Raw genomic sequence first — 25,616 nt, 5'->3', positions numbered from 1 at the left:
AGAGAACAGAGCCCCTGGCACAGCTGACAGGGCCTTCACAGCGGTCAGATGACTGTGCGTCCCCTGCCTGCAAGCTGGGCTGCCCGGTGGGGACAGTGACGGGGCCAGGGAGGCAGAGGGGTGCCTTGGAGTGGCTAAAGGAGACGTGACAGGGCTGGAGGTGCCCGTCCCAACTGGCTGCCCGTGCAGATTTCACCGCTGCAGAGGGCTGATGCCAGCTCCTAGCTCGCCCTCCTCCTCCTCCTCCAGCTGGAAGGGCTCCACGGGCCACCTTGCCCTGACGATGGGCTCCACGTGGTCCTGAAGCCGGTGCCGCTTCATGTGGGCATTTCGACTCTTGATCTTGTCAAACACCCTGAGGAGGCACCAGAGGACACAAGGGTCAGAGCAGGGGGAGGCGGGTAGCCCTGAGGGGGGGACCCCAGGGGGCTGAGGGCAGGTGGCGTGGGAGCATCCAGGGAAAGGGCGGTACCTCTCACACTCCCGGCAGGGAAAGAAGCCTTGGCCCTCCCTGCTCCCCGGCAGCTCAGGGGTCCGCTTCGAGCTGGCATTTGGGCTGGAGTTGAGGGTGGACTCCCTCCTGTCAGTCTTTCTTTTTAATTCGGGGATTGGACGGTGGCTGGGTCTATCCCGAGGGCTACGAGTGACCTGCAGAGGTGGCAGAGATGATGAAAGGGTGCTGACCGCCCTGCCGCCCTTCTAAGGGAGAAGCAGGTGTCCAGAGCACAAACGTCGTGGGGTGCAACCCCCCCACCCCTGCCCATCTTGGCTGGGCACTGGGCATCCAGATCCGCACTGAACTCCAGAAGCCCTACCCCGAGACCCTCTACCTTCGCTTTGGTCCTGTCTGCTTCATCCGGCTCTCTCTTGGCCCTCTTTTCCGGCACTGGGGCTCGGCCGCAGTCAGACTTCATCGTTTTTTTCCAGATGTAGTAATACTCAACGCACTGGGCTACAGTTTTTGTCTGGACCTAGTGGAGGAAGACAGAAGCCGGCTAAGGACAGTGCCTCAGGAGCAGCAGTGAGTATGGCCTTGACGCCCTAAATCCCCTCCCCATGGGGCCAGCTGCCACGTTTTGAAAGCCCTCCTGAAACGTCTCTCCCCTACAGCTTGGTATGCTCCTCTGCTACAGGGGACGGAGAATCACAAAGTCCTCCCGGGGATGAAGGAGTTCAGAGAGAAGCCACCAGAGTCAACACCATCTAAGCTCTGCACGCTCTGAGCAACAAGGCTAGCCCAGGAGCGCTTCTCTCCAGGAAAACGCACACAAAGGTACACGCGAGGACGCTCACTGTAACATCACGTGGAGCCACATGTCTACCAACTGGGACTAATTAAAGCAGAGTGTCCTTACGTGGTGGATACCTCATAGCCTTACACGACAGCTAGGCAGAGCCCTCCAAAAAACTGAAGAGGAAGGAATACTTCGCAACTCATTCCATAAGTTCAACATTTCTCTGACACCAAAGCCAGACAAAGATATTACAAGGAAAGAAAGCTACAGACCAATGTCCCTCATGAACATAGATGAAAAATTTTCAACAAAACTTTAGCGAATAGAATCCAACTCTCTCTCTCTCTATATATATATATAAAGGACAATATACCATGACTAAGTGGAGCTCATCCCAGAAATGTGAGGTTGGTTTAACAATCTAAAATCAATGTAATTCATCATATTAAACTTAAAAAAGAGAAATCATATGAGCATCTTGATAGGTGCAGAAAAAGCATTTGATACAATCCAATGTCCATTGCTGATGTAAACTCTCAGCAAAATAGGAATAGAAGGAACTTCTCTTCAACCTGATAAATGATACCTACAAAATCCCTACAGCTAACGGTGGAGTGGTTTTCCCTCAAATATCATGAACAAGACAAGGATTTCCACTCTTACCACTTCTACTCAATACTGTACTGGTGGTTCTAGAGTGCAAAAAGGCAAGAAAAAAAGTAAAGGCATTCAGGTTGGAAAGGAAGAAATAAAAGTGTCTTTATTTGCAGATGATATGACTGTCTATGTAGAAAATCCAGTGGAATCCACAAAAAAGTTACCAAAACTAGTAAGTTAGTTTGGCAACACTTCAGAACACAAGATCAATATAAAAATCAATTTTATTTCTATACATACTAGCAACAAACCATTGGAAACTGAAATAAAAAAGAACTGTTTATAACATCATAAAAAACAGAAGTACTTAGGAATAAATCTGACAAAAAATATGCAACAACTGTACACTAAAAACTTTAAAACATTGCTGAAAAATTAAAGATTTAAATAGAGAGATATACCGTGTTCACGAGTCAGAAGACTCAATATTGTTAAGATAACAACTCTCCCCAGTTGACCTATAGAGTCAAAAACAGTACCAATCAAGTTCCTAGCAGGAATTTTAATTTTGAAATTGACAAGTTATTTCTAAAATTCATAGGGAAATAAAAAGGATCTAGAATACAAAAAATAACTTTGAAAAAGAATAACAAAGTTGAAGGACTAACATTTTCTGATTTCAAGACTTAGAATAAAGCTACAGTAATAAAGACAGTATGGGAAGAGAGCTTAATAAAAGACAAACAGATCAATGGAACAGAATACAGAGCCCAGAAGTAGATGCATATATATATATGGCCAACTGATATTTAACAAAGGTACAAAACCAACTGAGTGGAGAAAGTATGATCTTTCCAACAAAAGGTATTGGAACAATAAATATCCATACGCAAAAAATGAACTCACCTCGTACCCCATACAAAAATAAACTTAAAATGGATCATAAATCTAGAAATAAAACCTAAAACTATAAAACCTCCAGAAGAAAACACAGGGGAAAATCTTTGTGACTTTGGGTTAGGCAAAGATTTCTTAGATACAACACGAAAAGCACAGTCTATAAAAGAGAAACTAATAAGTTATGCTTAATCAAAATTAAAAACTTTTCTTCAAAAGACACTGTTAGGACACTGACAAATTGCATATTGGGAGAAAATACTTCCAAAGCATATATCTGGATAAAGGACTGGTGTTCAGAAAAAAATAAGAACTCCTACAACTCAATAAAAACACAGTCACTCCAATAAAAACATAGGCAAAAGATATGAACACACAGCTCACCAGAGAAGGTGCACATATAGCAAAAAAACACAAAGATGCTCAGCATCATTAGTCATTAGAAAAATGGAGTCAGATGCTACTGTACACTCATTAGAATGGCTAAAATTAAAGAGACTGAGCATACCAAGTGTTGACGAGGGTGTGGAGCAACTGAACCTTTCATAACCTGCTGGTGGGAATGGGAAGTGGTACAGCCACTTTGGAAAACAGTTTGGCAGTTTCTTAAAAAGTTAAACATACATCTACTATAACTTACCCTCATTCCCCTCCTAGGTATTTATAATCCCACCCCCATCCCCGCAAAAAAAAAAAAGAACCCAGTACATGTCCGTACGAAGACTTGTACGTGAGTGTTCAGAGCAGCTTTATCTGTAGTCATCAGTAACTGGAAACCGCCAACAGGTGGATGGTTAAATGAACGGTGGTCCGTCCATACAATGGTATACTCCTCAGCAATAAAGGGATGAACTATGGGTATACACGACAACATGGATGAATCTCAAAATCATTATGTTGAGTGTAAGAAGCCAGACAAAGAAGATCACATGCTGTATGATTATTGCATTTATATAAACCTCTAGAAAATGCAAACTAATTTATAGTGACAGAAAGTAGACAAGAGTTGACTAGGGACCCGGGTGGCAGGAAGGAAGGGTTGCAAAGGGGCAGGAGGGAACTTTTGGGGGTGACAGATATTTTCATTATCTTGATCATGGTGATGGTCTTACAAGTGTATAAATATGTCAAAAACATTAAATCTTACACTTTGATTATGTGCAATTTTGCGTACATCAAGTTAAAAAAAGAGCAAAATAATCAGCAGGATATTAAATATATGATCTCATCCTTTTTTGAGAAAGTGCATACAGGTGTGTAAAATCCATATGGGCAGTAAATGCCTGTCAGGTTATCAATCAGAAGTAGGATTGTGGGGAGGGGCCTGGAGGGCTTTATTTTGAACATGGGATTCATTTCTGTACTGTTTGGGGTTGTTCAAAGCAATGGCATTTTAGTTGTCAACTGTTCACAGCATGAGCAGAGTATCGCCCCTGACAGGCCCTGCAGTTTTAGTGCCTCGGCCGTGTGAGGGAGCCTTGTCTACACCAGCCTGCCATGTTTGCCTTACCGTCTTGTGTATCAAGTAGAAGTCCTTCTTGTGGGCACAGAACGCCTTCTTAAAGAGCCTCTTCTCTGTGGAGGTCCAGATGTCCGAACCTATTGGAGAAACAGCCAAGAGGAGGAAGGATGTTTCTCCTTCTGGGACCGCAGCCACGGCTGAAGTGCAGACTCCCCTCCTTTTTCAGGCCACCGAGCGCCAATTATATGCCAAGATTTCTGCTAAGCCCCTTACTTGCTTTACCTCACACAATCCTCACAAAAACCGTAGCAGGTAGGGGCTATGACCTTCCCCACTTGACGGGTGCAGCAACTTGAGGCTTCCGCTGGTTAAGAGACTTGCCAAGTGCAGGCGCGGGCCCCAGGTTGCCTGACTCCAGGGCTGGTGTGCTCAGCTGCGGAACCTGAGCCCGCCCCAACCTGGCACCCCCCTTCTGGCCAGGCAGAGCTCATGAGGGAACCAGTGGAAAGGGGAAGGTTGGATCCAACTAGAGAACAGCACCCACTGAGTCCCCCAGAGAGGATGGGCCCTTCTGGGAGGGCAGGTGCAGGCCCCAAGAGAACTCCTGGAGGCAGAGCTTGCCATGGAAACTGACTGGCTCACAGGGGCCTCAGCCAGGCCAAAACCATGCGGGCAGCCACGCTCCAGTTACCTGTGTAGTGATAGTTGGCGAGAGGGTGAGTCGGTGGCTTCTGGGGTCCTTTCAGTAAGAGGGTCTCCAGGGCAACCTGGAACGAGAGGAGTGGCGGGCAACTCTCTGAGGGAGGGAAGGTGAGGTAGAGGCCCGCCTTCATTCTTTCATTCATTCAGAAAATATGTGCAGCCCTCCCCAAAGCCACCCCTACCCCAGGGCGACTCAAAGTGTGGAGGGTCTGTGGACTGGCCGCCAGCTGTGAACCACTTGGGACACATTGCCTACGGCACTAAGCGCACTGTTGAGTGCAGCTGACGTTACCTCTTTCATAGCAAGATTTACTTGAAGGAAACAGTGCGTGGACTTATTCTGGCACAAGCTCCTTATTTCTTCAAGGAGCAGCATTTGGAGTGGCACTGCCCCTGCCCTACCCCATTTTATGGTCCTCATAGCACTAATCATTATCTATCACTTTAAAAAAATGTATTTCATGTGTTCACTCTCCTAAAATGTAAGCCCTGCAAAGAGAGGGCATCTGTCTTGCTCAACAGTGTAACCTCGGTCAGGACTAGCTATGCAATTTGCAGCACCCAGCGCAAAATGGAAACACGGGGCCCTGTGTTCAAAAACTGTTAAGAATTTCAAGATGGTGGCAGCAGAGCATTAAACCAAGAATGGGCCCCTGAGCTGGCCCCAGCCTGATACCATGGCATCGCCAGGTATCAGGAGGACCCAGTAAACATGTGCTGATTACTCTGCTGAGCACCCACCACGTGCCAGACACTGCATCTCAGCTTGAGAAAAAGCACCATGTAGCCCTGACTCTTGGGTCTCCAACTCGGGTGACGTGACTTCTTCTCCCACTACACAGAGCTGGACTTCTTTCTTTGCTAAACTTCAGGATTGTGAGGAGGGTCCTTGGAGGAGGCAGAGGCATTTCTGTTGCATCAGAGGTTTTCACACACCATTTTTAATCAAAAAGCTAAAGTTCAGTAAATAAACCAGATTAATGCAGGCCCTGAGTTGCTTCTGCTAGGCACCCCCTCCCCAGTGCCGCTGAGATGAGGTAACGCTGGAGGAACCCTCGTGCTCTGCTGTCACCCCAGATAAATAACTGATTGACCCCGTATGTGTGCATTTCCCCTACGTTCACAAGGACCCCACCAGTCCCAAAGCGACCAGGGAGAAGGGTGGGTGGCCAGCCTTTGGTTCTCGTGAGCTGCAAAGCCCCAAGTAGAAGGCACGTGTCTTGCGCCTAGAGCCCCTGGCCGTAAGAGAGCAGGGAGCTTCCCACAGCTCCTCTGAGCCCACCCTCGCCTGCACCTCACCTGGATGTTGCCCTGGGCTTCATGCAGGCAGTGCAGAGCGAGCTCCAGGTTGGTGCCCCCGCCCGGCATCACGCTGGAGCAGGCCACGTTGCAGAGCTCGGTCACTGTTTCCAGCAGGCAGCCCAGCAACGGGAAGGAGAGGAGGCACAGAGGGTCAGCAAGTGCCAGAGAGGAAACCTCCCCGACAGCACAGGTGGGGCGGGGGGCTCCTGCCACCATCTCCCTCACCTCTCTGTTAAAAGCAGGCTGAGGGAAGGGAGGGACAAGGAGGACGGGCAGAAACCCTGCTCCTGGCACCTGCTCTCGATGGCCTGGCCAGCTACTGGGTGAGAGGAGAGGTGGTGCAAGGGACTGCAGCACAGCAAAGCAGTACTGCGCCGAAGGCCAGCTCTGCCCACCCCACCCCCGCCCGGGGGTCACTGCTTCTTGGTCAAGGTGAGAACTGGGAGGAGAAACCCCTTGGAGATGGAGGAGGGCCCTTGGGAACCTGGCCCCAAAGTCTCAGCCACCTCTATCCTGTGTTTCCGGGTTGGTCATCACATCTCCCCATGGCTTCCAGACCAGAGAAGCTGCATGCTCGTCACTTCCAGCCAGTGATCTGTCCTGGAGCTCTGGGATCTCAGCCTGAAACCGGCTTCCTATGTTGATGTGTCTGAAATGAGGCCACACACACGGACATACAAGACATATGTGTGTGACCAAGATGGGAAATAAAAGAGAGATGTGCGGTGAGCCCTGCTCTCAGGCCACAGCCCTGCTCTGTGGAACCCTTCGGCCATCTCTCAGACACCGGGAGTGCCCATCACCCCAACAGACACGCGCACGTATTCCACAGACCTCTTGCGGGATACTCTCTTCCTTCCTCCAGTTCGCTTCATAGCCAGATTTCTGGCCTCAGGCGTTTGGGGTAGGACAGAGGAGTTATGTGCTGATACCTGGTATGCTTCCACATCCAAGGTAACATCCATCTAGCCAGAGCCCATGGCTATAAAAGAGTGTCTCATTGTGGCATCACCAATTCTACCTAGAACCCCAGGGTACTGGGCATTCTGTCCACAGAGATCCAACTATGGTATGTCTGGACAGAAGGAATATTGGAGAAACACCTGGAAAAATCCACCACTTCTCTCCTAGAGAGGCTCTGGATGTAGACCTGACTTTCCCGTGATGAAGGCTCCCTTGGGAAAAACCGACACTGGAATGCACGGAGGGTGAAAGCATCCCCACTTTGGAAGGACCCTCAGGTTCTAAGTCTGTCCCAACTCACGGTTCAGTGCTGATCTTGGTGTTGTCCTTCACCACACAGATGCCAAAAGAGCCGTCCACGTGATCTGGAAAACACCCAAAGAAGGGCCTCAAGAGGACTGGCTAGAACTGCCCCGCGAGGCCCTTTCTGCCTGCCTTTCCAGAGCAGCTAAAGGCAGGCTCTTCAAGATTGCACGGTATACACATACTACTGTATATAAAATAGATCATCAACAAGGACCTACTGTATAGCACAGGGAACTATACTCAATGCTCTGTAAGAACCTATATGGGAAAAGAATCTAAAAAAGAATAGATATGTGACTATGTATAACGAAATCACTTTGCTGTATACCTGAAACTAACACAACATTGTAAATCAACTATACTCCAATATAAAATTAAAAATTAGGAAAAAAAAAGATTGCATGGTATGGAGTTTCCTCAAAAGTTAAAAGTAGTAGGGAGGGTGGGAGGGAGGGAGACGCAAGAGGGAAGACATATGGGAACATATGTTTATGTATGACTGATTCACTTTGTTATAAAGCAGAAACTAACACACCATTGTAAAGCAATTATACCCCAATAAAGATGTTAAAAAAAAAAAAGTTAAAAGTAGAACTACCATATCCTGCAGCAAACCCACTTCTGGGTATTCATCCAAGAGAACCACAGTCAAGACCTCAAAAGGATATCTGCACTCCCATGTTCACTCCAGCACTATTCACAATAGCCAAGATGTGGAGACAACCTAAATGTCCATTGACAGATGAGCACGTAAAGGAAATGTGATATAAACATACAATGAAATACCATTTAGCCTTACAAAAAGGAAATTCTGCAATATGCAACAACATGGATGACCACTGAGGACATTATACTAAGGGAAACAAGCCAGTCACAGAAAGAGAAATACTGCATGACTCCATTTATATAACGTATCTAAAGTGGTTGAATTCACATCGATATAATCAAAGAGTGGAATAGGGGTAACCAGGGGTTGGGGGAGTGGGAAATGGGAGGTTACTCATCAATGGGCATAAAGTTTCAATTAAGCAAGCTCTAGAAATCTGCTGTATAACATTGTACCTATAGTCAACAATACTGTATTGCACACTTAAATATTTGTTAAAAGGGTAGATCACAGATTAACTGTTCACATCACAATAAAATAAAAAGATTGCATGGAAGGGGGATAAGACTTCTGAAAAAGTAGAGTAAGGAACTCGGCAAAACAACAAATTTACTGATAAAAATAATTAAAAAAAAAAAAGAACAGTAAGCTAAAGTCTCTGCAAGTTGTCCTAAAGGCATACAGCATTTTAAGAAATACTCATTTAGGAAAATCTACTAAACCTTGGTAAGAACAGTGAGAGTCTGTGGCACTGGAGCCATGGCTCACTCCCTTACCCACCTAGCCCCCAGCTCTTTGTAATGGAAGCTCTACCCAGGTAGGTGCAGCCAAGGAGATGGGGGCTGCTTCTTCCCCCGGCTCCCATGCTTAAAGGATTAAAGTAGGATAAAATAAAAATTTCTTATCAAAGAGAAAATGCCATTAAGAGATGGAGATTATTTTTTAAAAAGAAACAAATGTGGACTTCCCTGGCAGTCCAGTGGTTAAGGCTCCACGCTTCCACTGCAGGGGGCACGGGTTCGATCCCTAGTTGAGGAACTAAGATTCTGCATGCTGTGCGATGCAGCCAAAAAAAAAAAAAAAAGAACCAAATGGAAATAATTCTGGGGTTAAAAAACTACAATAATCAAAATAAGGCTCAACAGTAGATCTGAGCTGGCAGAAGAAATGATCAGCAAACCTGAAGATAGAACAATGGAGACTATGAAATCTGAAGAACAGAGAGAAAAAAATGTAGGCAAGTGAAGAGAGCCTCAGAGAAATGTGAGATGTCATTAAATGCAACAATATATATGTAGTGGGAGTACCAGAAAGAGGGGAGAAAGGGACAGAATATTTAAAGTATTAATGGCTGAAAATTTCCCAAATTTGATGAAAAACAATATGTATATCCAGCAAACTCTATAAACTCCAAGAAAGGTTAAACACAAAGAGCTCTACATCTAGACATAACATAGGCAAAATGTTGAAAGCAAAAATAAAGATAAGATCTTGAAAGCAAAAAGGGAAAAACAATTTGTTACATACAAGAGCACTACAGTAAGATTAACAGCTAACTTCTTAACAGAAACGATGTAGGTCACAAGGCAATGGGATAATATATTCAAATTACTGAAAGTAAAAAAGGGTCAACCAAGTATCTTATATTCAGCAAATTGTCTTTCAAAAATGAAGGTAAAATAAAGACAGTCCCAGAGAAATAAAAACTGAGAATATCTGTTGCTGGCAGACCTGTCTTACAAGAAATATTAAAGGTGAAATATTATTCAGCCGCAAAAAGGAACAAAATACTGATACATACTGCAACATGGATGAAACCTAAAAACATCATGCTAACTAAAAGGAGGCGTTCATAAAGGACCACATACTGTATGATTCCACTCACATGAAATATGCAGAATAGCCAAATCGATAGAGACAAAGTAGATTAGTCGTTACCCACGGCTGGGGGTGGGGAGGATGGAAAGGAGGGACTGCTGATAAGTACAGGGCTTCTTTTGGGGATGATGAAAATTTCTGAAAACTGATGGTAGTGATGGTTGCACAGCTCTGTGAATATACTAAAAACCATTAAATTATATACTTTAAAGGGATGAATTGTATGGTATGTGAATTATATATCCCTAATAAAAATAAATACTAGAGAAAGTTCTTCAGATTGAAAGCAACTGACATCAGATGGTAACTTGAATTCAAACCAAAAAAAAAAAAAAAAAAGCGAAGCACTAGTAAATCTGGGTAACTATAAAACTCAGTATGATTGCATATTTCTTTTCTTAAGTGCCTTAAAAAACAACTGCATAAAACAATATGTATTGTGGGCCTGTAACATATAGAAATATGATATATGTGACAGTAACTGCACAAGGAGCACAGCTGCATTGGAGTAAAGGAATATCACCTCAGACAGTAACTCAAATCCACAAGAATAAATGAAGAGATCAGAAATGGTAAATAAGAAGGTTAATATAACAACCTCTATAAATCATGCTTGCTTTCCTTTATTCTCTCAGGTTTTTTACACGAAATAAAATTATATAAAGCAGTAAACATGACCAGTAAGGTATTACTGGGTCTCTCACATATAATAGCAAAAGAGTTAGAAGGAATAGAGCTAGATAGGGGCAGTGTTTCTATATTTCATTGTTAATGAGTTATTACACAACCTAACAGATTCTGATAAGACATATATTTTAAGTCCTAGAGCAACCACTAAGAAATGACTAAGAAAAAGTGAAAAATTAAGGAATTAAAATGTTACACTAGAAAATACTTAATACAAAAGAAAGCAGGAAAGGAGGAACAGAGGGAGAAAAAGACATGTAACATATAGAAAATAAAAAGCAAAATGGCAGATGTAAATCCAACCATATCAATATAACATTAAACAAGAATGGATTAAACAAACCAATCAAAAGGCAGAGTTTGTAAGACTGGATAAAAAAAACACATGATCCAACTAATGGTGTCTATAGGTAACATGCTTTATTTTCAAAGACACAAATAGGCTGAAAGTAAAAGAAGAGAAAAATACATACCAAGCAAACAACAACCATAAAAGAGAATGGAATGGCTATACTAATGTCAGGCACATTAGACTTTAAAACAAAAAATATTACTAGAGATAATGATAAAATTATTGTAATAATGACAAATGATATCACAATCACATCATAATGATATAAGGTCAAGCCATGAGGAAGATGTGACAATTACAAACATATACACACCTAAAAACAGAGCCCCAAAATACACAAAGCAACAAACGACAGAACTAAAGGATGAAATAAAACATTAAAAAATAATAGTTGGAGATTTCAATACTTTCAACAGTGGATAGGGCAACTAGGCAGAAGATGAACAAGGAAATTGAAACTAACTAGACAAAACAGACAAAATACAGCATTCCACCAAACATCAGTAGAATACATTCTTCTCAAATTCACATGGAACATTCTTCAAGACAGACCGTATTCTAGCCCATATAACATGCCTCAATAAATTTTAAATTTTAAAATAAATTTAAGGGAATTCCCTGGCGGTCCAGTCATTAGGACTCCACGCTTCCACTGCAGGGGGCATGGGTTTGATCCCTGGTGGGGGAACTAAAATCCTGCAAACCGCACAGCACAGCCAAAAAAATAAAAATAAATTGAATAAATTAAATTTAAAAAGAAACAAAGTATGTTCTCTGACCACAAGAGAATTAGATTACAAATCAATAAAAGGCAGCAATTTGGAAAATTCACAAATATGTGAAAATTAAGCAATACATTCCTTAATAATCAGTGTATTAAACAAGAAGTGGAATGATAAATTAGAAAATACTTTAGCTGAATGAATATAAAAACACAACATACTAAAACTTACAAAATGTAGCTAAAGCAATGTTCAGAAGGAAATCTATAGCTGTAAAATGTCTGTATTAAAAAAGAAGAAAAGTCTCAAATCATTTATGGTCAACTGATTTTCCATAAAGGTACCAAGACAGGGCTTCCCTGGTGGTGCAGTGGTTGAGAGTCCGCCGGCCGATGCAGGGGACACAGGTTCGTGCCCCGGTCCGGGAGGATCCCACACGCCGCGGAGCGGCTGGGCCCGTGAGCCATGGCTGCTGAGCCTGCGCGTCTGGAGCCTGTGCTCCGCAACGGGAGAGGCCACAACAGTGAGAGACCCGCGTACCGCAAAACAAACAAACAAAATAAAACCCCACAATGAGCTACCACTTTACACCCACTAGGATGGTTATAATAAAAAAGACAGATAAGAAGTGTTAGCAAGGATGTGGAGAAACTGGAACTTTCATACAACGCTGGTGGAAATTTAAAATGACCCGGCCATTTTGGAAAACAGTCTGGCAGTTCCTTAAACGGTTAAACATAGTTACCCTTCGACCCAGCAATTCCACTCTGAGGTATATACCCAAGAGAAATGAGGACTTATGTCCAACAAAAACTTATACATAAATGTTCTTGACAGCACTATTTGCAATAGCCAAGGGATGAAAACAACCCAAATGCTCGTCAACTGATGAATGGATAAATAAAATGTCGTCTATCCAGAGAATGGAATATCATTCATCCATGAAAAGAAATGAAGCACTGATGCATACTACAACATGGATGAACCTTGAAAACATTATTCTAAGTGAACAAACTAGACACAGAATATCACATATTGTATGATTCCAATTATATGAAATGTCCAGAATAGGGAGACCCATAGAAAAAGTAGGTTGGTAGACGGGTGGTTGCCCAGGGCTGAGGAGTTGGGGGCTACAGGGCCTGTGTGTAACCGCTCGTGGATATAATCTTCTGGGGTGATGAAAATGCTCTAGAATTAGATTGTGGGATGGGTGTACAATCCTAAGAATACACTAAAAAAAACACTGTACACTTTAAATGGGTGATTCATATGGCGTGTGAATTATATCTCAATAAAGCTGTTTAAAAAATTACTCGAAAGGGCAGGCAGAAGGGTGGTTAGGCTAAATGGCGTCTATTTTCTTTCTGGCTACAAAATTATAAGCACCTAGAAGGCTGCTGGTCCCAGATGGTCCTGGGATAGTTCTGAACAGCAACGGGACCCCCAGACCAGACCCAGGCGTAGGCCAGAAAGAATGGCTGGACCAAATTCTACAGGGGGCGGGGGTCTGGCCCCCCACAGGCCCGTCGTGGGGTGATCAACCTCACTCACCAAGCATGGCGCTGATGAGCCTGTCGGGACGGGCCTGAGCAGATGTGGAACAGAGAGTGTTGAAATACAGCCCAGAGCCCTCCCGGATGGGGCTGAGCATTGGGGGCGGCGTGTAGGGAGGGCACTGGGACAGTCCCTTCAGGAGGCAGTCCACCAGGAACACGGGCGAGCGCAGGCAGCTCTGGCGGCATCCTCCCGGGCCCGGCTCCCCAGACATGGAGGGCGGAGGAGGGATGAGCAGTGCCTTGGGCCGGGGGAGCTTCTTCCGCTTCCTGTGTTGCCTGCTCTCCTTGCTGTCTCTCTCTTCCCCGTCCTTCTCCTGTCCCTGGAGAAGAAGAGACTTCAGAACCACGGGGGTCACCTGAGGCCACCGGCCCCACAGCTCAGTCCTCAAGATGGCCTGAGAGTGGGAAAGGGTACTGACCAGCCAGACGCACACCCAGCAGAGTCCTCAGCGCAGGAAGCCGGGCAGGGCCACCACGCCTGAGCCAGACTCCAGACCCTAAGCCGGGCGACCTCTGACGCTGGAGCCTTCTCAGGCACCCACACCCCCCAAGGAGAGGCCCTCACTCAGACCATTTTGGAAACTCATGTCCGTTGTTAAAGTGACTGGCACTTAAAGTGTGGGGGCCAGACGGGTGCAACAGCATGACAAAAGGAAAACCTGTTCTCCTCAAAATGACAGCAGCTCCTGCGAGACCAACAGTGGGCTCCATGCACCCCGTCCCCGAGTCCAGCATGAACTTCTCCAGGTGGGGTCTTCCAGCACAGGCTGAAGAGACGATGGCTTGAGCTTGCTACACTCTCTCTTACCTCCACGCAATCTCCCCTCCTCTCTGCCCATCTTACCCCTCCTCATCCTCCAGCTCTCAGCTGCAACACCCGCTTCCTCAGGCAGGGTCTCTGGTGCCCCCGGGGCTCCCACAGCTCCCTCTCCCAGCCCGGCCCGTTCTGGGTCGTCAGTGTCCGGGGATGGGTCTATCTACTCCGCTGGGCTGGAAGCCCCAGGAGACGGGGGCAGGCCTGTTGTGGTCGCTGCAGTGTCCCCAGCCCTGCCCAGCACAGGGCCAGACACAAAGGAAGTTCACTGCAGGTTGAATGGATGAATGAACACGCAAACCAAGCTCTTCTGGAGTCAGGATTTGGGGGCTTTTCTCACAGCTCCCACTGGCAGGTGGAAAGCAGCTGGAAGGAAGTGCACCCACCTTGCTCCCCGGGGGATGGTTCGCTGGAGCCACAGGCACCGGCACAGGGACCACCAAAGGGGCTGCGGTCATGTTGTCCAAGGACTTCCTGGCTCCCGGGGGACTCTGCCTGTCGCCCTCCGGCCTCAGCACCTGTCTTGGTGGCTTGCAAAACTCCATGCCACACACCTACACACAGAGAAGAGCCAGCCCTTTAAGAGACACAATAGGTAGGGAGCAAGGGGCCCCTCCAGAGCAGCAGAGCCCTGACTCCTGGCCCCCAGCCAGGCTCCCGCAGGAGGACGGCTCCATCCTGAGATGAATGGCAGCTTCGCGCCCCTTCACCTGCGGCTCCTGCTTCCCTCGAGGTGACGGCCACTGGTCGCTGTGAAAACACATGTGGCTGCTCAGCCCTTTCTCTGTATAAAACATCTGGCTGCAATTCTTGCAGACATAAGTGCTCCTTGGCTCTGCCCAGTCTGTGGGACCGCCATTGTGCTGGTTACTGTGGGGAAAAAAGGGAGAATGGGACTCTGTCCCCAAACACTGATCCTCTGACAGCTCTGGACGAACCCTAAGAAATGGAGATGATGCCCCCGGTTCTCCGTGGCCTGGTGCTCGCCCCTTCAGGAGTGAAGCATCCAGAGCTCGCTCCCCCACAGCCAGCACATCAAAGCCACCAGAGGACTCCCGAGGGGCTTCTGAACTTACCAGCCACCTGCCATGTTCTCCTCCTTCATCGGGTCGGGGAGCCGGTAGATATTTCCACCCTGAAGACGAAAATACATCTGAGTCAACATATCAGAAATGAGATGCAAGAGTGAAAACTATAAGACTTGGAAGAAAACACAGGTGTAATTCTTGGTGACCCTGGAGTAGGCAGTGGTTTCTTGGATGACTCCAAAACCAAACAAAAGACAGAACGTATTGGACTTCATCAAAACTTACAACTTCTGTGCTTCAAAGGACATCATCAAGAAGTGAAAAGACAGAATAAGAGAAAAAAGTTGCAAATCATGTATCTGATAAGGGACTATGTATATTTATGTATCTATAATACATAATGAACTCTCACAGCTCAATAATAAAAACACAACCCAATTTAAAAATGGGCAAAGACTCTGAATAGACACTTATCCAAAGAGGATACACAAATGGCCAATAAACAAATTAAAAGGTGCTCAGGATTATTAGCCATCGGGGAAATGCAAATTAAACCATAATAAGATTATCATTTCCCATCCACTAAGGTGGCTGTAATAAAAAGAACCAACTGGACAATAACAAGTGTTGGTGAGGATGCAGAGAAACTGGAGGCCTCATATACTCTGGGTAGGAATATAAAACAGCACAGCTTTTTGGAAAAGTCTGGCACTCCCTCAAATAGAATTACCCTATAGCCCAGCAATTCCCCTCCTAGGTATTTCCCAAGAGAAATGAAAACATATGTCTAAACAATAATCTGTACACAAATGTTCATAGCAGCGTTATCACAATGGACAAGAAGTGAAAACAACCCAAATATCTATCAGCTGATGAATGGATAAATAAAATATGGTGTATCCATACAATGGACAAATTACTTAGCAATAAAAAGGAATGAAGTTCTGATCCATGCTTCAACACAGATGAACTTTGAGAACATCCTGTTAAGTGAAAGAAGCAAAAGACACAAAAGGCCATGTAGCGTTATGATTCCAATCACGTGAAGTGTCCAGAAGAGGCAAATCCATGGAGACGGAAGGTAGATGCATGCTTGCCAGGGGCTGGGAGGGATGGAGAGATTGCAGGTGACAACCAAAGGTGTGGGGTTTCTTTTTGCGGTGATGAAAGGGTTTTGGCAAAGAGTGGCGATGGGTGCATGACCTTGTAAACATACTAAAAACCACTGGATGGTACACTTCAAAGTGGTGAATTAGATGGTACGTGAATATTAAAGCTGTTAAAAAAAAAAAAAAAGAGGAGGAGGTAGCTGTGGTGTAACAGGAAGGATGCTGGACCTCGGAACATCACGAAGAGAAGTGGCCAAGCTCTCTGCGCCCAGGACCTCGTGGGCACGATGTGGGAGGACCCGAGCTGCTCCACAAGGACAGACTGGCGCCAGGCCTGCAGCAGGGGCCAAGTCGGACTTGTGGACCTGTGATTCACAGCCAGAAAAGACATAGCATTTCACGTATGAATGTCAAGGGCAAAGGAGCTCTGCCTTTACATTCTCTGAAGAAGTGAAGGAGGCAAATCCAAAAGGAAGCGAAAGGCAGAAAGGAAGCAAATAGAAAAAGTTGAGTGAAGAAGCATGACACAAAGTGTCTCTGACAACTCTAAAACCCTGTTCTGTTTTGTGTGTGTGTGTGTTGCAGGGCTGAGGGTGATGGGAGGAACCATCACTTCTCTGGACCTTCATTCCCCCCTCTGTAAACAAACTGCATCTGAGGATTTGCTGAGGTCAAATCCAGTGCCTGGACAAGTTAGCAACACGGAAACAGGTAAGGACGAGACTCTGCCTCCTGCACGGTCAGGTCCCGTGAGAGGGCCCTGGTACCTGGCTCCTGTTGAATATCGTCAGCTTGGACTTGGAGTCCCAGGGGCGATCCGCTGGAGGCCCGGCCGATGACGAGAAGGAAGCCATGGCTACCTGGCTTGGAGAAGCCGCACAGCGCATATCCATTTTCACCTTCTCCTTCCGGAAGCCTGAAAAGCGCTGGGCCCTGGAGTTGCCAGAGGAGAGCCTGTAGCCTCCGCCCCGGGAGCAGGCTGGGCCCTTTTCACCTTTCGTGGCCCCGGAAGCCATGCCACTCTCAGCCTGGGCCTGCTTCCCTGGGAGGCGGGCTCTGGATGGCTCCTCCCCTCCTAACTGGGTCTGACGCAGGCCCCCGGGGGAGAAGATGTCCCCCAGGTCCAAGGTCCCTTTCGAGGATCTCAACTGCTTGGCCAGAGAGGAGATGTCTGGGTTCCCAGGTGGGTCCAGGGATGACGCTGTGAGGGCAGGTGGAGCGGCAGCCACTTTTGGTCTTCCCTTTGTATCCTGGCTCACGCTGCTGGGGGAGGCCTCTGTGGGGAAAGCGGGTGTGGATTTTCTCCTGCAGGCTAGGGATCCCTCTGGCTCAGGGTTCACGGGGCCAGCATGGAGAGAGTCAACAGTGGGCGCCATAGGCGGCGGCTGCTGTGGCCACAGCCCCTGCAGTGACCTCAGGGCAACTTGCTTGCCGTCGGGCGTGGGAAGCTTGGAGGAGGCGGCGGTCACCTGGGTGTGGGAGAAGATCCGCTGGGACTTGGTGATCATCTGGAACACCTGCATCTGCTCGTGGCTCACCAGAGACTCCTGAGACTTCAGGAACAGCTGCCGCAAGAGCGGCGTGGCATTCGACGGGAGGCCGCTGGGCTTCAGGCCGTCCTGGGGGCCAGACTCACCAGGGTTCTGCCACGAGAAGGAGTTGCAGTCAAACTGGCTCTTCTTGGAAGCCGAGGAGTCGTCTTCCCCGCTGGTGCCAGCATATCTGGGGTCACCCGAGGCTTCCTCCGGTGCCTTCAGGAGCGTGGGAGGGAAGGGCGGCGTGTCCTCCGGACTGGTGCCCCGGCTGGGTGAGGGCTCCCCCGCAGGGGAGTCGCTGCTGAGCCCGGGGCCAGGCTCGGAGCCCTCCCGGGACGGCACTGCAGAGGGCTTGTGGACAACAAACATACTGTTTCCTTTGCTCTTAGGGCAGCCCGACAGGTTTCGGAGCCACTGGAAACTGTGGCTTAATGGCTGGGAACTGGTGGGGACAGTCTGGCCACGGAACAGAGGCAGGCAGGTGGGCAGGGGAGCGCCCTCGGGCCAGCCCTCCAGGGATGATGGGGGCTGGAGCAGCGGCAGCTCCGGTTCGGCTGGGTCAGGGCCGCTGTTCTCCGCTGCCCGCGAGTGGACGGCTGTTAACACGTCCGTCGCAGGCTCCTTCCGTGGGGGCCAGGGCTCCTCGGGAACCTCAGTGCCCAGGGCTCCTGGGGCCGCCGGGGTGCTGGCTGGGCCGCAGAAGGAGGACCCTGACGAGGGCAGGCAGGAACAGGCCGTGTTACTCCCTTCGCCGCTGTCTGAAGGCCCTCCCGGGGCTGGCCCGGAAGGAGGGATCTTCTGCTGGACGATGCTGTTCATGATACAGCGCAGGAGGTCTCGGTTGGGCAACAGGGAGCTGGGGGATGGGGTTTCCGGGGGCACCAGGGACCACAGGCTTGCGGGTGCGGGCTGGCTGGCCACCTCGTGCGCGTGGGGTGAGTTCCTGCAGGCCTCCTCCTCCGGGGGGGCCTCCTTGAGGATGCACAGGCCGTGCTGGACCTCGTAGTGCCGGCGCAGGGAGCGGTAGTCGCAGTAGCTCTTGCTGCAGCCCTGCTCAGTGCACACAAAGGGCTTGGTCTTCTGGTGGGTGAGCATGTGCCCCGTCCTGGAATCACATGAAGAGGAAGTTAGCGGGTGTCTTGGCGTGGGTCACCCACTGCAGGAACCCAGGCGTGTCCCCAGGGGGCAGCAGCATCGCAACTCAGAAACTGTGCTCAGACCCTATGAGGAAAGACCCCTGCTACAGTCAAAGCCATCTGGAAGGGGGAGCTCTTTCCCTCACCCTTAAGCAAACCCCTAATCTGAGATTAAAAAAATCAGTGGGAGCCAAGTCGGAGTTCCCCAAAGTGGGTTCCTAAGGAACACTAGTCTCCAGAGTTGCTCCCTGAGGACTTGGGCTCAGCTGGCAAATAAGTTTTGAAAAAACACTGTTTACTTCTTGTAGGTTCATAGTAGCCAACTGAAAAGCCACAGAGTAGATAAAGAGATATCTGTTTAAATTTCCATGTCTCTCAAACTCATTTGCCCACAAAACCATTTTTTTAAATAGCCCCTTTTAGCATCCCCAAGAACCAGAGAACCAGAGTTCTGAGAACGCACTTGAGGAAATGCTAACTTGGGGATGATCCTTCCTTGAACAAAGGAGTCTTTGCCTTCCCATAGGATTCCTCTAGACAGCTACCTGGGAGCCCCACAGCAAAAAAAAAAAAAAACAAAAAAAACACCAAATTTGCCTATAATTTCTGCAAATATAAAAGAATGCAAGTATGTATTATATTTACATCATACTTATATCTACATTAATATATTATAAATATAAACAAATGGGTAAATCACCCTCTGGGTTCCCAACAATCCTACTCCGGATGGTTCTAATCAACGTGGCCCAATAAATAATAAAACCCTTTCCCAAATGTGGACCGTTGGCCTCCATCTGAGGGAAGCAGCAGAGAGGGGATCCGGAGACCCGCTTTCTAGCCCTAACTGTTACCAGCTTGTGACAGGAGTAAATCATTTCCCATTCTTAATGGGGAGAGGGGAGAGGATGAAATGAAAGCGGGATTCATCGAAGCCCTCAGTAAAGGCTGGGCGAGCTGTAAAAATGCAAGGGATCGTCCTCTCCCACTTACAAGTCTCTTGGTTTGAAAGTCTGTCTCTCTTCCCTCAGCAGCAAGAAAAGCTTATCATTTCTAAGACATGAAGAACAAACAGAATTCTGCTCCTAACTCTTATACTGAGATTGCCTTTTAAAGTCAAGTTAAAAAAAAAAAATCGAGTTAAAAAAAGGGGGAATTAAAAAGGGAAAAGAAAGAGTAAACACTCCATTGCCATGTTCTAGAAACAGGCATTTCAGAACCCCTCACGCCCTGGTGTTCTCCCAACATATATTCCTCATGGAGTGCATATCTGTTCTGCTCAGACACCTACCAGGGACTCTGAAAATTTCTCTACAGAGTTAGCCCAACTCCCTCTGTGACAAAATTGCCTCTGGAGTGTGTTTTTAAAGCATAAGAGTCCTGTCTGCAAATCGCAGCAGCGCTCTCCTCACTGGAGTGAATTTGGAGGCTGGGGAGGGCGGGCTGTCCGGGGCAGTGTAGGCCCTGCGCCCCCAAACACTGGCCGTGGGAGGAGCACAGGTCGCACACACCTGGGATACCCGACGGTGGGGGGCGGTGCAGGTGGATGGGAGGGGATGCAAAAGAACCAGGAACACGCCCAGCCCCCAGCAGCCCCCTAAACAGACGTCCTGACCAGACTCCTACATACAGGTGGTCCTGACGCTTAAAGGCCTTGCTGCAGATTTTGCACACGTGTCTCCTTTCCTGGCTGTGCGTCAGGTAGTGCTTGCTGAGAGAACTGGCACTGCTGAACACCTTCCCACAGAGGCTGCAGTCCAGGAGTGGGTTCTGAGGGGAACTGTGCTGCCGCTTTCCTTTCCTTGTGCTCCCAGACGTGGCCCTGCCTCCTTTGTCAGCCTCTTTGGGCACCTTGAGCACGCCTAGCCCCAGGTCTAGACAGAGGGAGAAAGCACAGGTTATGATATCCGGGGACATTGGAGCCCGGGCGGAAGCACTCTACCACCCTCGGACCAACTTCAGAAGCTGAGTCCAACTCAGGGAATTGGCCAAGAACCCCAACTTCAGCAGCTTCACTCGCAGAGACGACCAGGTTTAGCACCAGGTGAGGGGGAGAAGGGACCCTGGTCAGGGCACCCCTCCAGGGCAGCACCCAATCTTGAAGCCACACTTGGGGGGTAAGAGAAGGGACAGCAACAGTCTGAGCGCTTCCAGGACAGAGTGACACGACGGGCAGGGCTTCATGACGGTAACATCAACAGCACACTTGCAAGTGCAATCCAGAAATGTACAATGCAAAATCTTAGAAAAGTTTAAGTCCTTTCTCCCAGCCAATTCCACTCTGGGTTTTTTAATTAAGGAAATTAACGCAGATCTGTACAAATTAACGGAGATCTTGCAGTTAACTGCAAGTGAGTTAACTGCAGCATTGTTTTTCCTGGTGAAATGTGAGAAACCACCTAATAACTGACACAAGGGCAGGTGGGTGACGGCATTCTGGTCTCAATGGTCTATGACGCAGGCATTTAAGATAAAACTGTAGGAAAATATCCGACGACGTGAAAGGATGTTCATGCTGTACCACTAAGTGCTGTGCCACTAACAAGAGGACTGTTGAAAAACAGAATGATCTAGTCTTTAAAAGGGAAAAATAAATTTGAATAGAAACAAACAGAATGGGATTGATTGGTAGGATCATGGATCAACTTACTTTTCCTTTTCCTGTGTATCTGAATTTTCCATGTTTCTGTACTCCTTGGGTAAATGATAAAAGGTATTTCCACGAATGACGTCATCAGAGGAACAGGTGAAGGGGCTGGGAATGTCCACGTGGGAGAGGGAGACGTCTTCAAGTAGCTGAAGGGACAGGATGTGGAGGAGGGAGCAGGTTGCTTCTGTCTTGCTACAAGGGGCAGAGCTAGATTTGATGAATAAGAGGTAAAGGGAGGGACTTCCCTGGTGGCGCAGTGATTAAGAATCCGCCTGCCAATGCAAGGGACATGGGTTCGAGCCCTGGTCCAGGAAATTCCCAACGTGCCGCGGAGCAACTAAGCCCATGCGCCACAAGTACTGAGCCCGCGTGCCGCATCTACTGAAGCCCACGCGCCCAGAGCCTGTGCTCCACAACAAGAGAAGCCACCTCAATGAGAAGCCCATGAACCGGAACGAAGAGTTGTCCCCGCTTGCTGCAACTAGAGAAAGCCCACATGCAGCAACGAAGACCAAATGCAGCCAAAAATAAATAAATAAATTTATATTAAAAAGATGTACAAAAAGAAAAGTATAGGGAAGCTGATTTTAAATCACTAGAAACGTAAGGACAGTGGATACAAGAACTAAGAACTCTGCAGGCTTGCTGCTGTGTTCCCAGCTCCTGGGATTCCCATTCTTGTACTTGTAGGCACGCAGTAACTGTTGGGTGGATGAATCATGGAAGATTTTTCTACCCCTTAAGACGGATTAGACTGCCTCATGCGACAGCAAGTTTAGAAACTGCCCTTCATCTAGGATGCAGCAGAGGCTGGCCCCAAGAATCCAACGGGTCAGGGCGTGGATATTGCACCAAAGGACCCCAAATGCTAATTCTCTGTGGCTGAGATGTAGCTTCAGAGACACAGCAGAAAGGAACCTCGACTCTCATCCCAACTCTGTCTCTGGCCATTTGTCACTTAACCTGCCTGGTCTACATCTTCTTCATATGAAAAACTGCTGGGTCGAGGGGTCGAATGATTCTAACAATTTAAATGAGGGAAAATAGGACTCCCATGTGGGAAAGTCCTTGCCTTGCTAACTTACTTTTAAAATGCTCATTAGAGGACTTCCCTGGTGGCACAGTGGATAAGACTCCGCGCTCCCAATGCAGGGGGCCTGGGTTTGATCCCTGGTCAGGGAACTAGATCCCATATGCATGTGGCAACTAAGAGTTCGCATGCCACAACTAAGGAGCCCGCCTGCCGCAACTAACACCCAGTGCAACTAAATAAATAATTAATTCTTTAAAAAAAAAAGATGAGTATTTAAAATAAATAAAAAAAATAAAATAAAATGCTCATTAGGACTTCCCTGGTGGCGCAGTGTTTAAGAATCCGCCTGCCAATGCAGGGGACACGGGTTCGAGCCCTGGTCCGGGAAGATCCCACATGCCACCGAGCAACTAAGCCCGTGCCCCACAGCTACTGAGCCTGCACTCTAGAGCCTGCGAGCCACAACTACTGAGCCCACGTGCCACAATTACTGAAGCCCATGCACCTAGAGCCTGTGCTCTGCAACGAGAAGTCACCGCGATGAAGAGCCCGTGCACCGCAACAAAGAGTAGCCCCCGCTCGCCACAAATAGAGAAAGCCCGTGTGCAGCAACGAAGACCCTACGCAGCCTAATAAATAAACAGAAGTTTTTCTCTAAAAATAAATAAATAAATAAAATGCTCATTAAAGCAACTGTTAAACTAGAGAACAAAATGTGGTTTAAAAAAAATTGGCAGGGGGCTTCCCTGGTGGCGTAGTGGTTGGGAGTCCGCCTGCCGATGCAGGGGACACGGGTTCGTGCCCCGGTCCGGGAAGATCCCACATGCTGTGGAGCGGCTGGGCCCGTGAGCCATGGCCGCTGAGCCTGCACGTCCGGAGCCTGTGCTCCGCAACGGGAGAGGCCACAACAGTGAGAGGCCCGCGTACCGCAAAAAAAGAAAAAAAAAAAAAATTGGCAGGGACACTGAAAAACAGGCACACTGAGTCACTGGCCCGGGAAGCCACTTGCTCTTCCCAGAAAGCATGTGCACAAGCTCTAAAAGTGTGTGTGTTCTCCGACCAGCAAGCCTACAGGGAGGAATATGTGCGAAGAACTCATCCAAGAGAAAACTCAATGGAAAAGTTATTCACAGATCCACTATAACAGTCTATCAGGCAAGAATATGGTCCGACAATACAACGGAATAACCATCACAATGACAACCGAATAGTCTACCTTCATATAAGAAAGCAGACACAGTAAGTTTTAGAAACTTCAAATGAATTAGACACTTAATACATCTCTGCAAAACCATGTGTACCCTAGTGGCTTCACCTACGTTTTTTAAAAATCCACGTGTGGGAGCCATGGTGGGGATTTTTCTTGTTATTACTTTTCTTTATTTTCTAAGTTTTCTATATAAATATGTATTACTTTTCTAATTAAAAAATATAAGCATATCCATTTGTATGAATCTGAATTTAAGTTAGAGAAGTGTAAAGAGTTAAAATTTAACGTTCAGTGGATTTTTTTTAATTAGGTAACCAAAAGAAAAAATCCTCAAGTTTAAAACAAATTAGGAAAAATTGAACTAGATTAATGTTTTGTAACGTTCGCTGGGGGACACAGACCCATATGAAAATCTGGTGAAAAATCACAGTTTCTCTGCCCAGCAAAATGCACACGTACTCACCCTAGCAGCATTTTTAGGTAATTTCTGTGGTTCAGGTTGAGAACCTTAATTACTGTAGCCAGGCCTCGCCCAGCATCTGCGATACCAAGGATGTCCTTGGTTTCTAGGATTTCACATTTAGCCATGGTTCCAACACGGGGACAAGGCTAATGGCTTGTCTACATTGTGTGGAGTGCGGGCCTCAGTAGTTTTTCATTCTAGCGAGTATGCAGGACATTTCTTGAGCTGCTGATCCCAATTAACATTGACATTTGTTCTGCAGGGCTGTTCCGGATGTGGCCTTCCACGCGTGTGGTGTGATTATAAATATCAAAGAGCTCTTAGTCAACTCGTCTAAGCAACTTACCCAAGAACCCATGAAGTGGGTTAAAAACAAAAATCAACTTTATCCTATGGCGGAAGTCTGAAGGTAAACCAAAAGGTGATTTAACCAAGGTCTTTGACTATTCCATTAGTTCTCCCTTTGCTCCTCCGCTGTGGAAGAGAAAGACTTAGAACTGCATCAATGGACTGTCGGAAGGTATTCTAACAGTATTGGTAAAAACCACTACCATCTGTCCAGTGCTTCACAGCCTGCAAAGTGCTTTTACTTTCATTTCTTCTTTTGCTTCTTACTGCTGTCACTCTGGGGGGGAAGCAGAGTGGGTATTATTGTCCCCCACTTTACAGATGGAGACAATGAGGCTTAGGTAGGTTAGACAACCAAGGAGCAGGTGGACAGGATACTGGGTCATTCTGGACATCTCAGAGGCGAAAGGAGCCTCTGAGATGTGGTGATGGATGGGAAAGTGTCCCATCAACTCAAAGGTCTGCCCACACCACACACGAGATTAGGATACCCCCAAACATCCAAGTTTCTCAACGTTATTCCCCAGGATCAGTGTTCAGTTTCCTTGACTAGGAAGTTGGGAACAATTTCCAAGTAGGAAAAAAGTGACTGTTCCCTATTCGCCCGTGGAAGAGAAAAATGTTCTTAACCATTCCGGGTACACTCAACCCCTCACCAGCCACAGGAACTCTCAAACAGCCCGCCAGGCCAGGGACCCGGGTGGACAGCCTCACCTTGTAAGGAAGTCTGAGATTCTGGATCTGCATACTCCTGCAGCAGCTTCATGGAGTCACTGTCCTTCCCTGAATACACAGACAGGGCATCCAAGTTGTCCTCCAGCACCTCGCTGGGCGCATCGGGCATCGGGAGGCTGGGGTCTAGGTCCAAGCAGCTCAGGCCGTCGTATAGCAGGTCTCGTGAGCCGGGCCCCAGATCCCGGTTGAGGGTGTCACTGCATTTGAGCGGCTGGCTCTCGGGAAACGAAGGGAGGTGCATCTCAGATGGAAGGGTGCCCTTGTCCCCCAGGCTGCACTGGTCCAT

General features: G+C 47.5%; 1 protein-coding gene across 1 annotated transcript; it reads right to left on the bottom strand.

The window, feature by feature from the left end:
• Nucleotides 1-70: 70 nt before the first annotated feature.
• On the bottom strand, nt 71-25,616 carry ZNF541 (zinc finger protein 541). The gene is made up of 15 exons (XM_060130834.1): nt 25,310-25,616; nt 20,522-20,765; nt 16,988-18,860; nt 15,160-15,218; nt 14,794-14,953; nt 14,464-14,637; nt 13,265-13,589; nt 7,460-7,523; nt 6,702-6,844; nt 6,193-6,296; nt 4,883-4,958; nt 4,240-4,328; nt 831-971; nt 473-648; nt 71-355 (listed from the first exon to the last, which is right to left on the bottom strand). The coding sequence occupies exons 1-15, from the start codon at nt 25,614-25,616 to the stop codon at nt 193-195; spliced, it is 4,098 nt and encodes a 1,365-aa protein (XP_059986817.1). The 3' UTR covers nt 71-192.

The sequence above is a fragment of the Lagenorhynchus albirostris genome, chromosome 19, assembly GCF_949774975.1.
Source record: "Lagenorhynchus albirostris chromosome 19, mLagAlb1.1, whole genome shotgun sequence".
NCBI lineage: Eukaryota > Metazoa > Chordata > Mammalia > Artiodactyla > Delphinidae > Lagenorhynchus > Lagenorhynchus albirostris.
The sequence above is the reverse complement of the archived record's forward strand: the minus strand, read 5'-3'. Positions and strand labels throughout refer to the sequence as shown.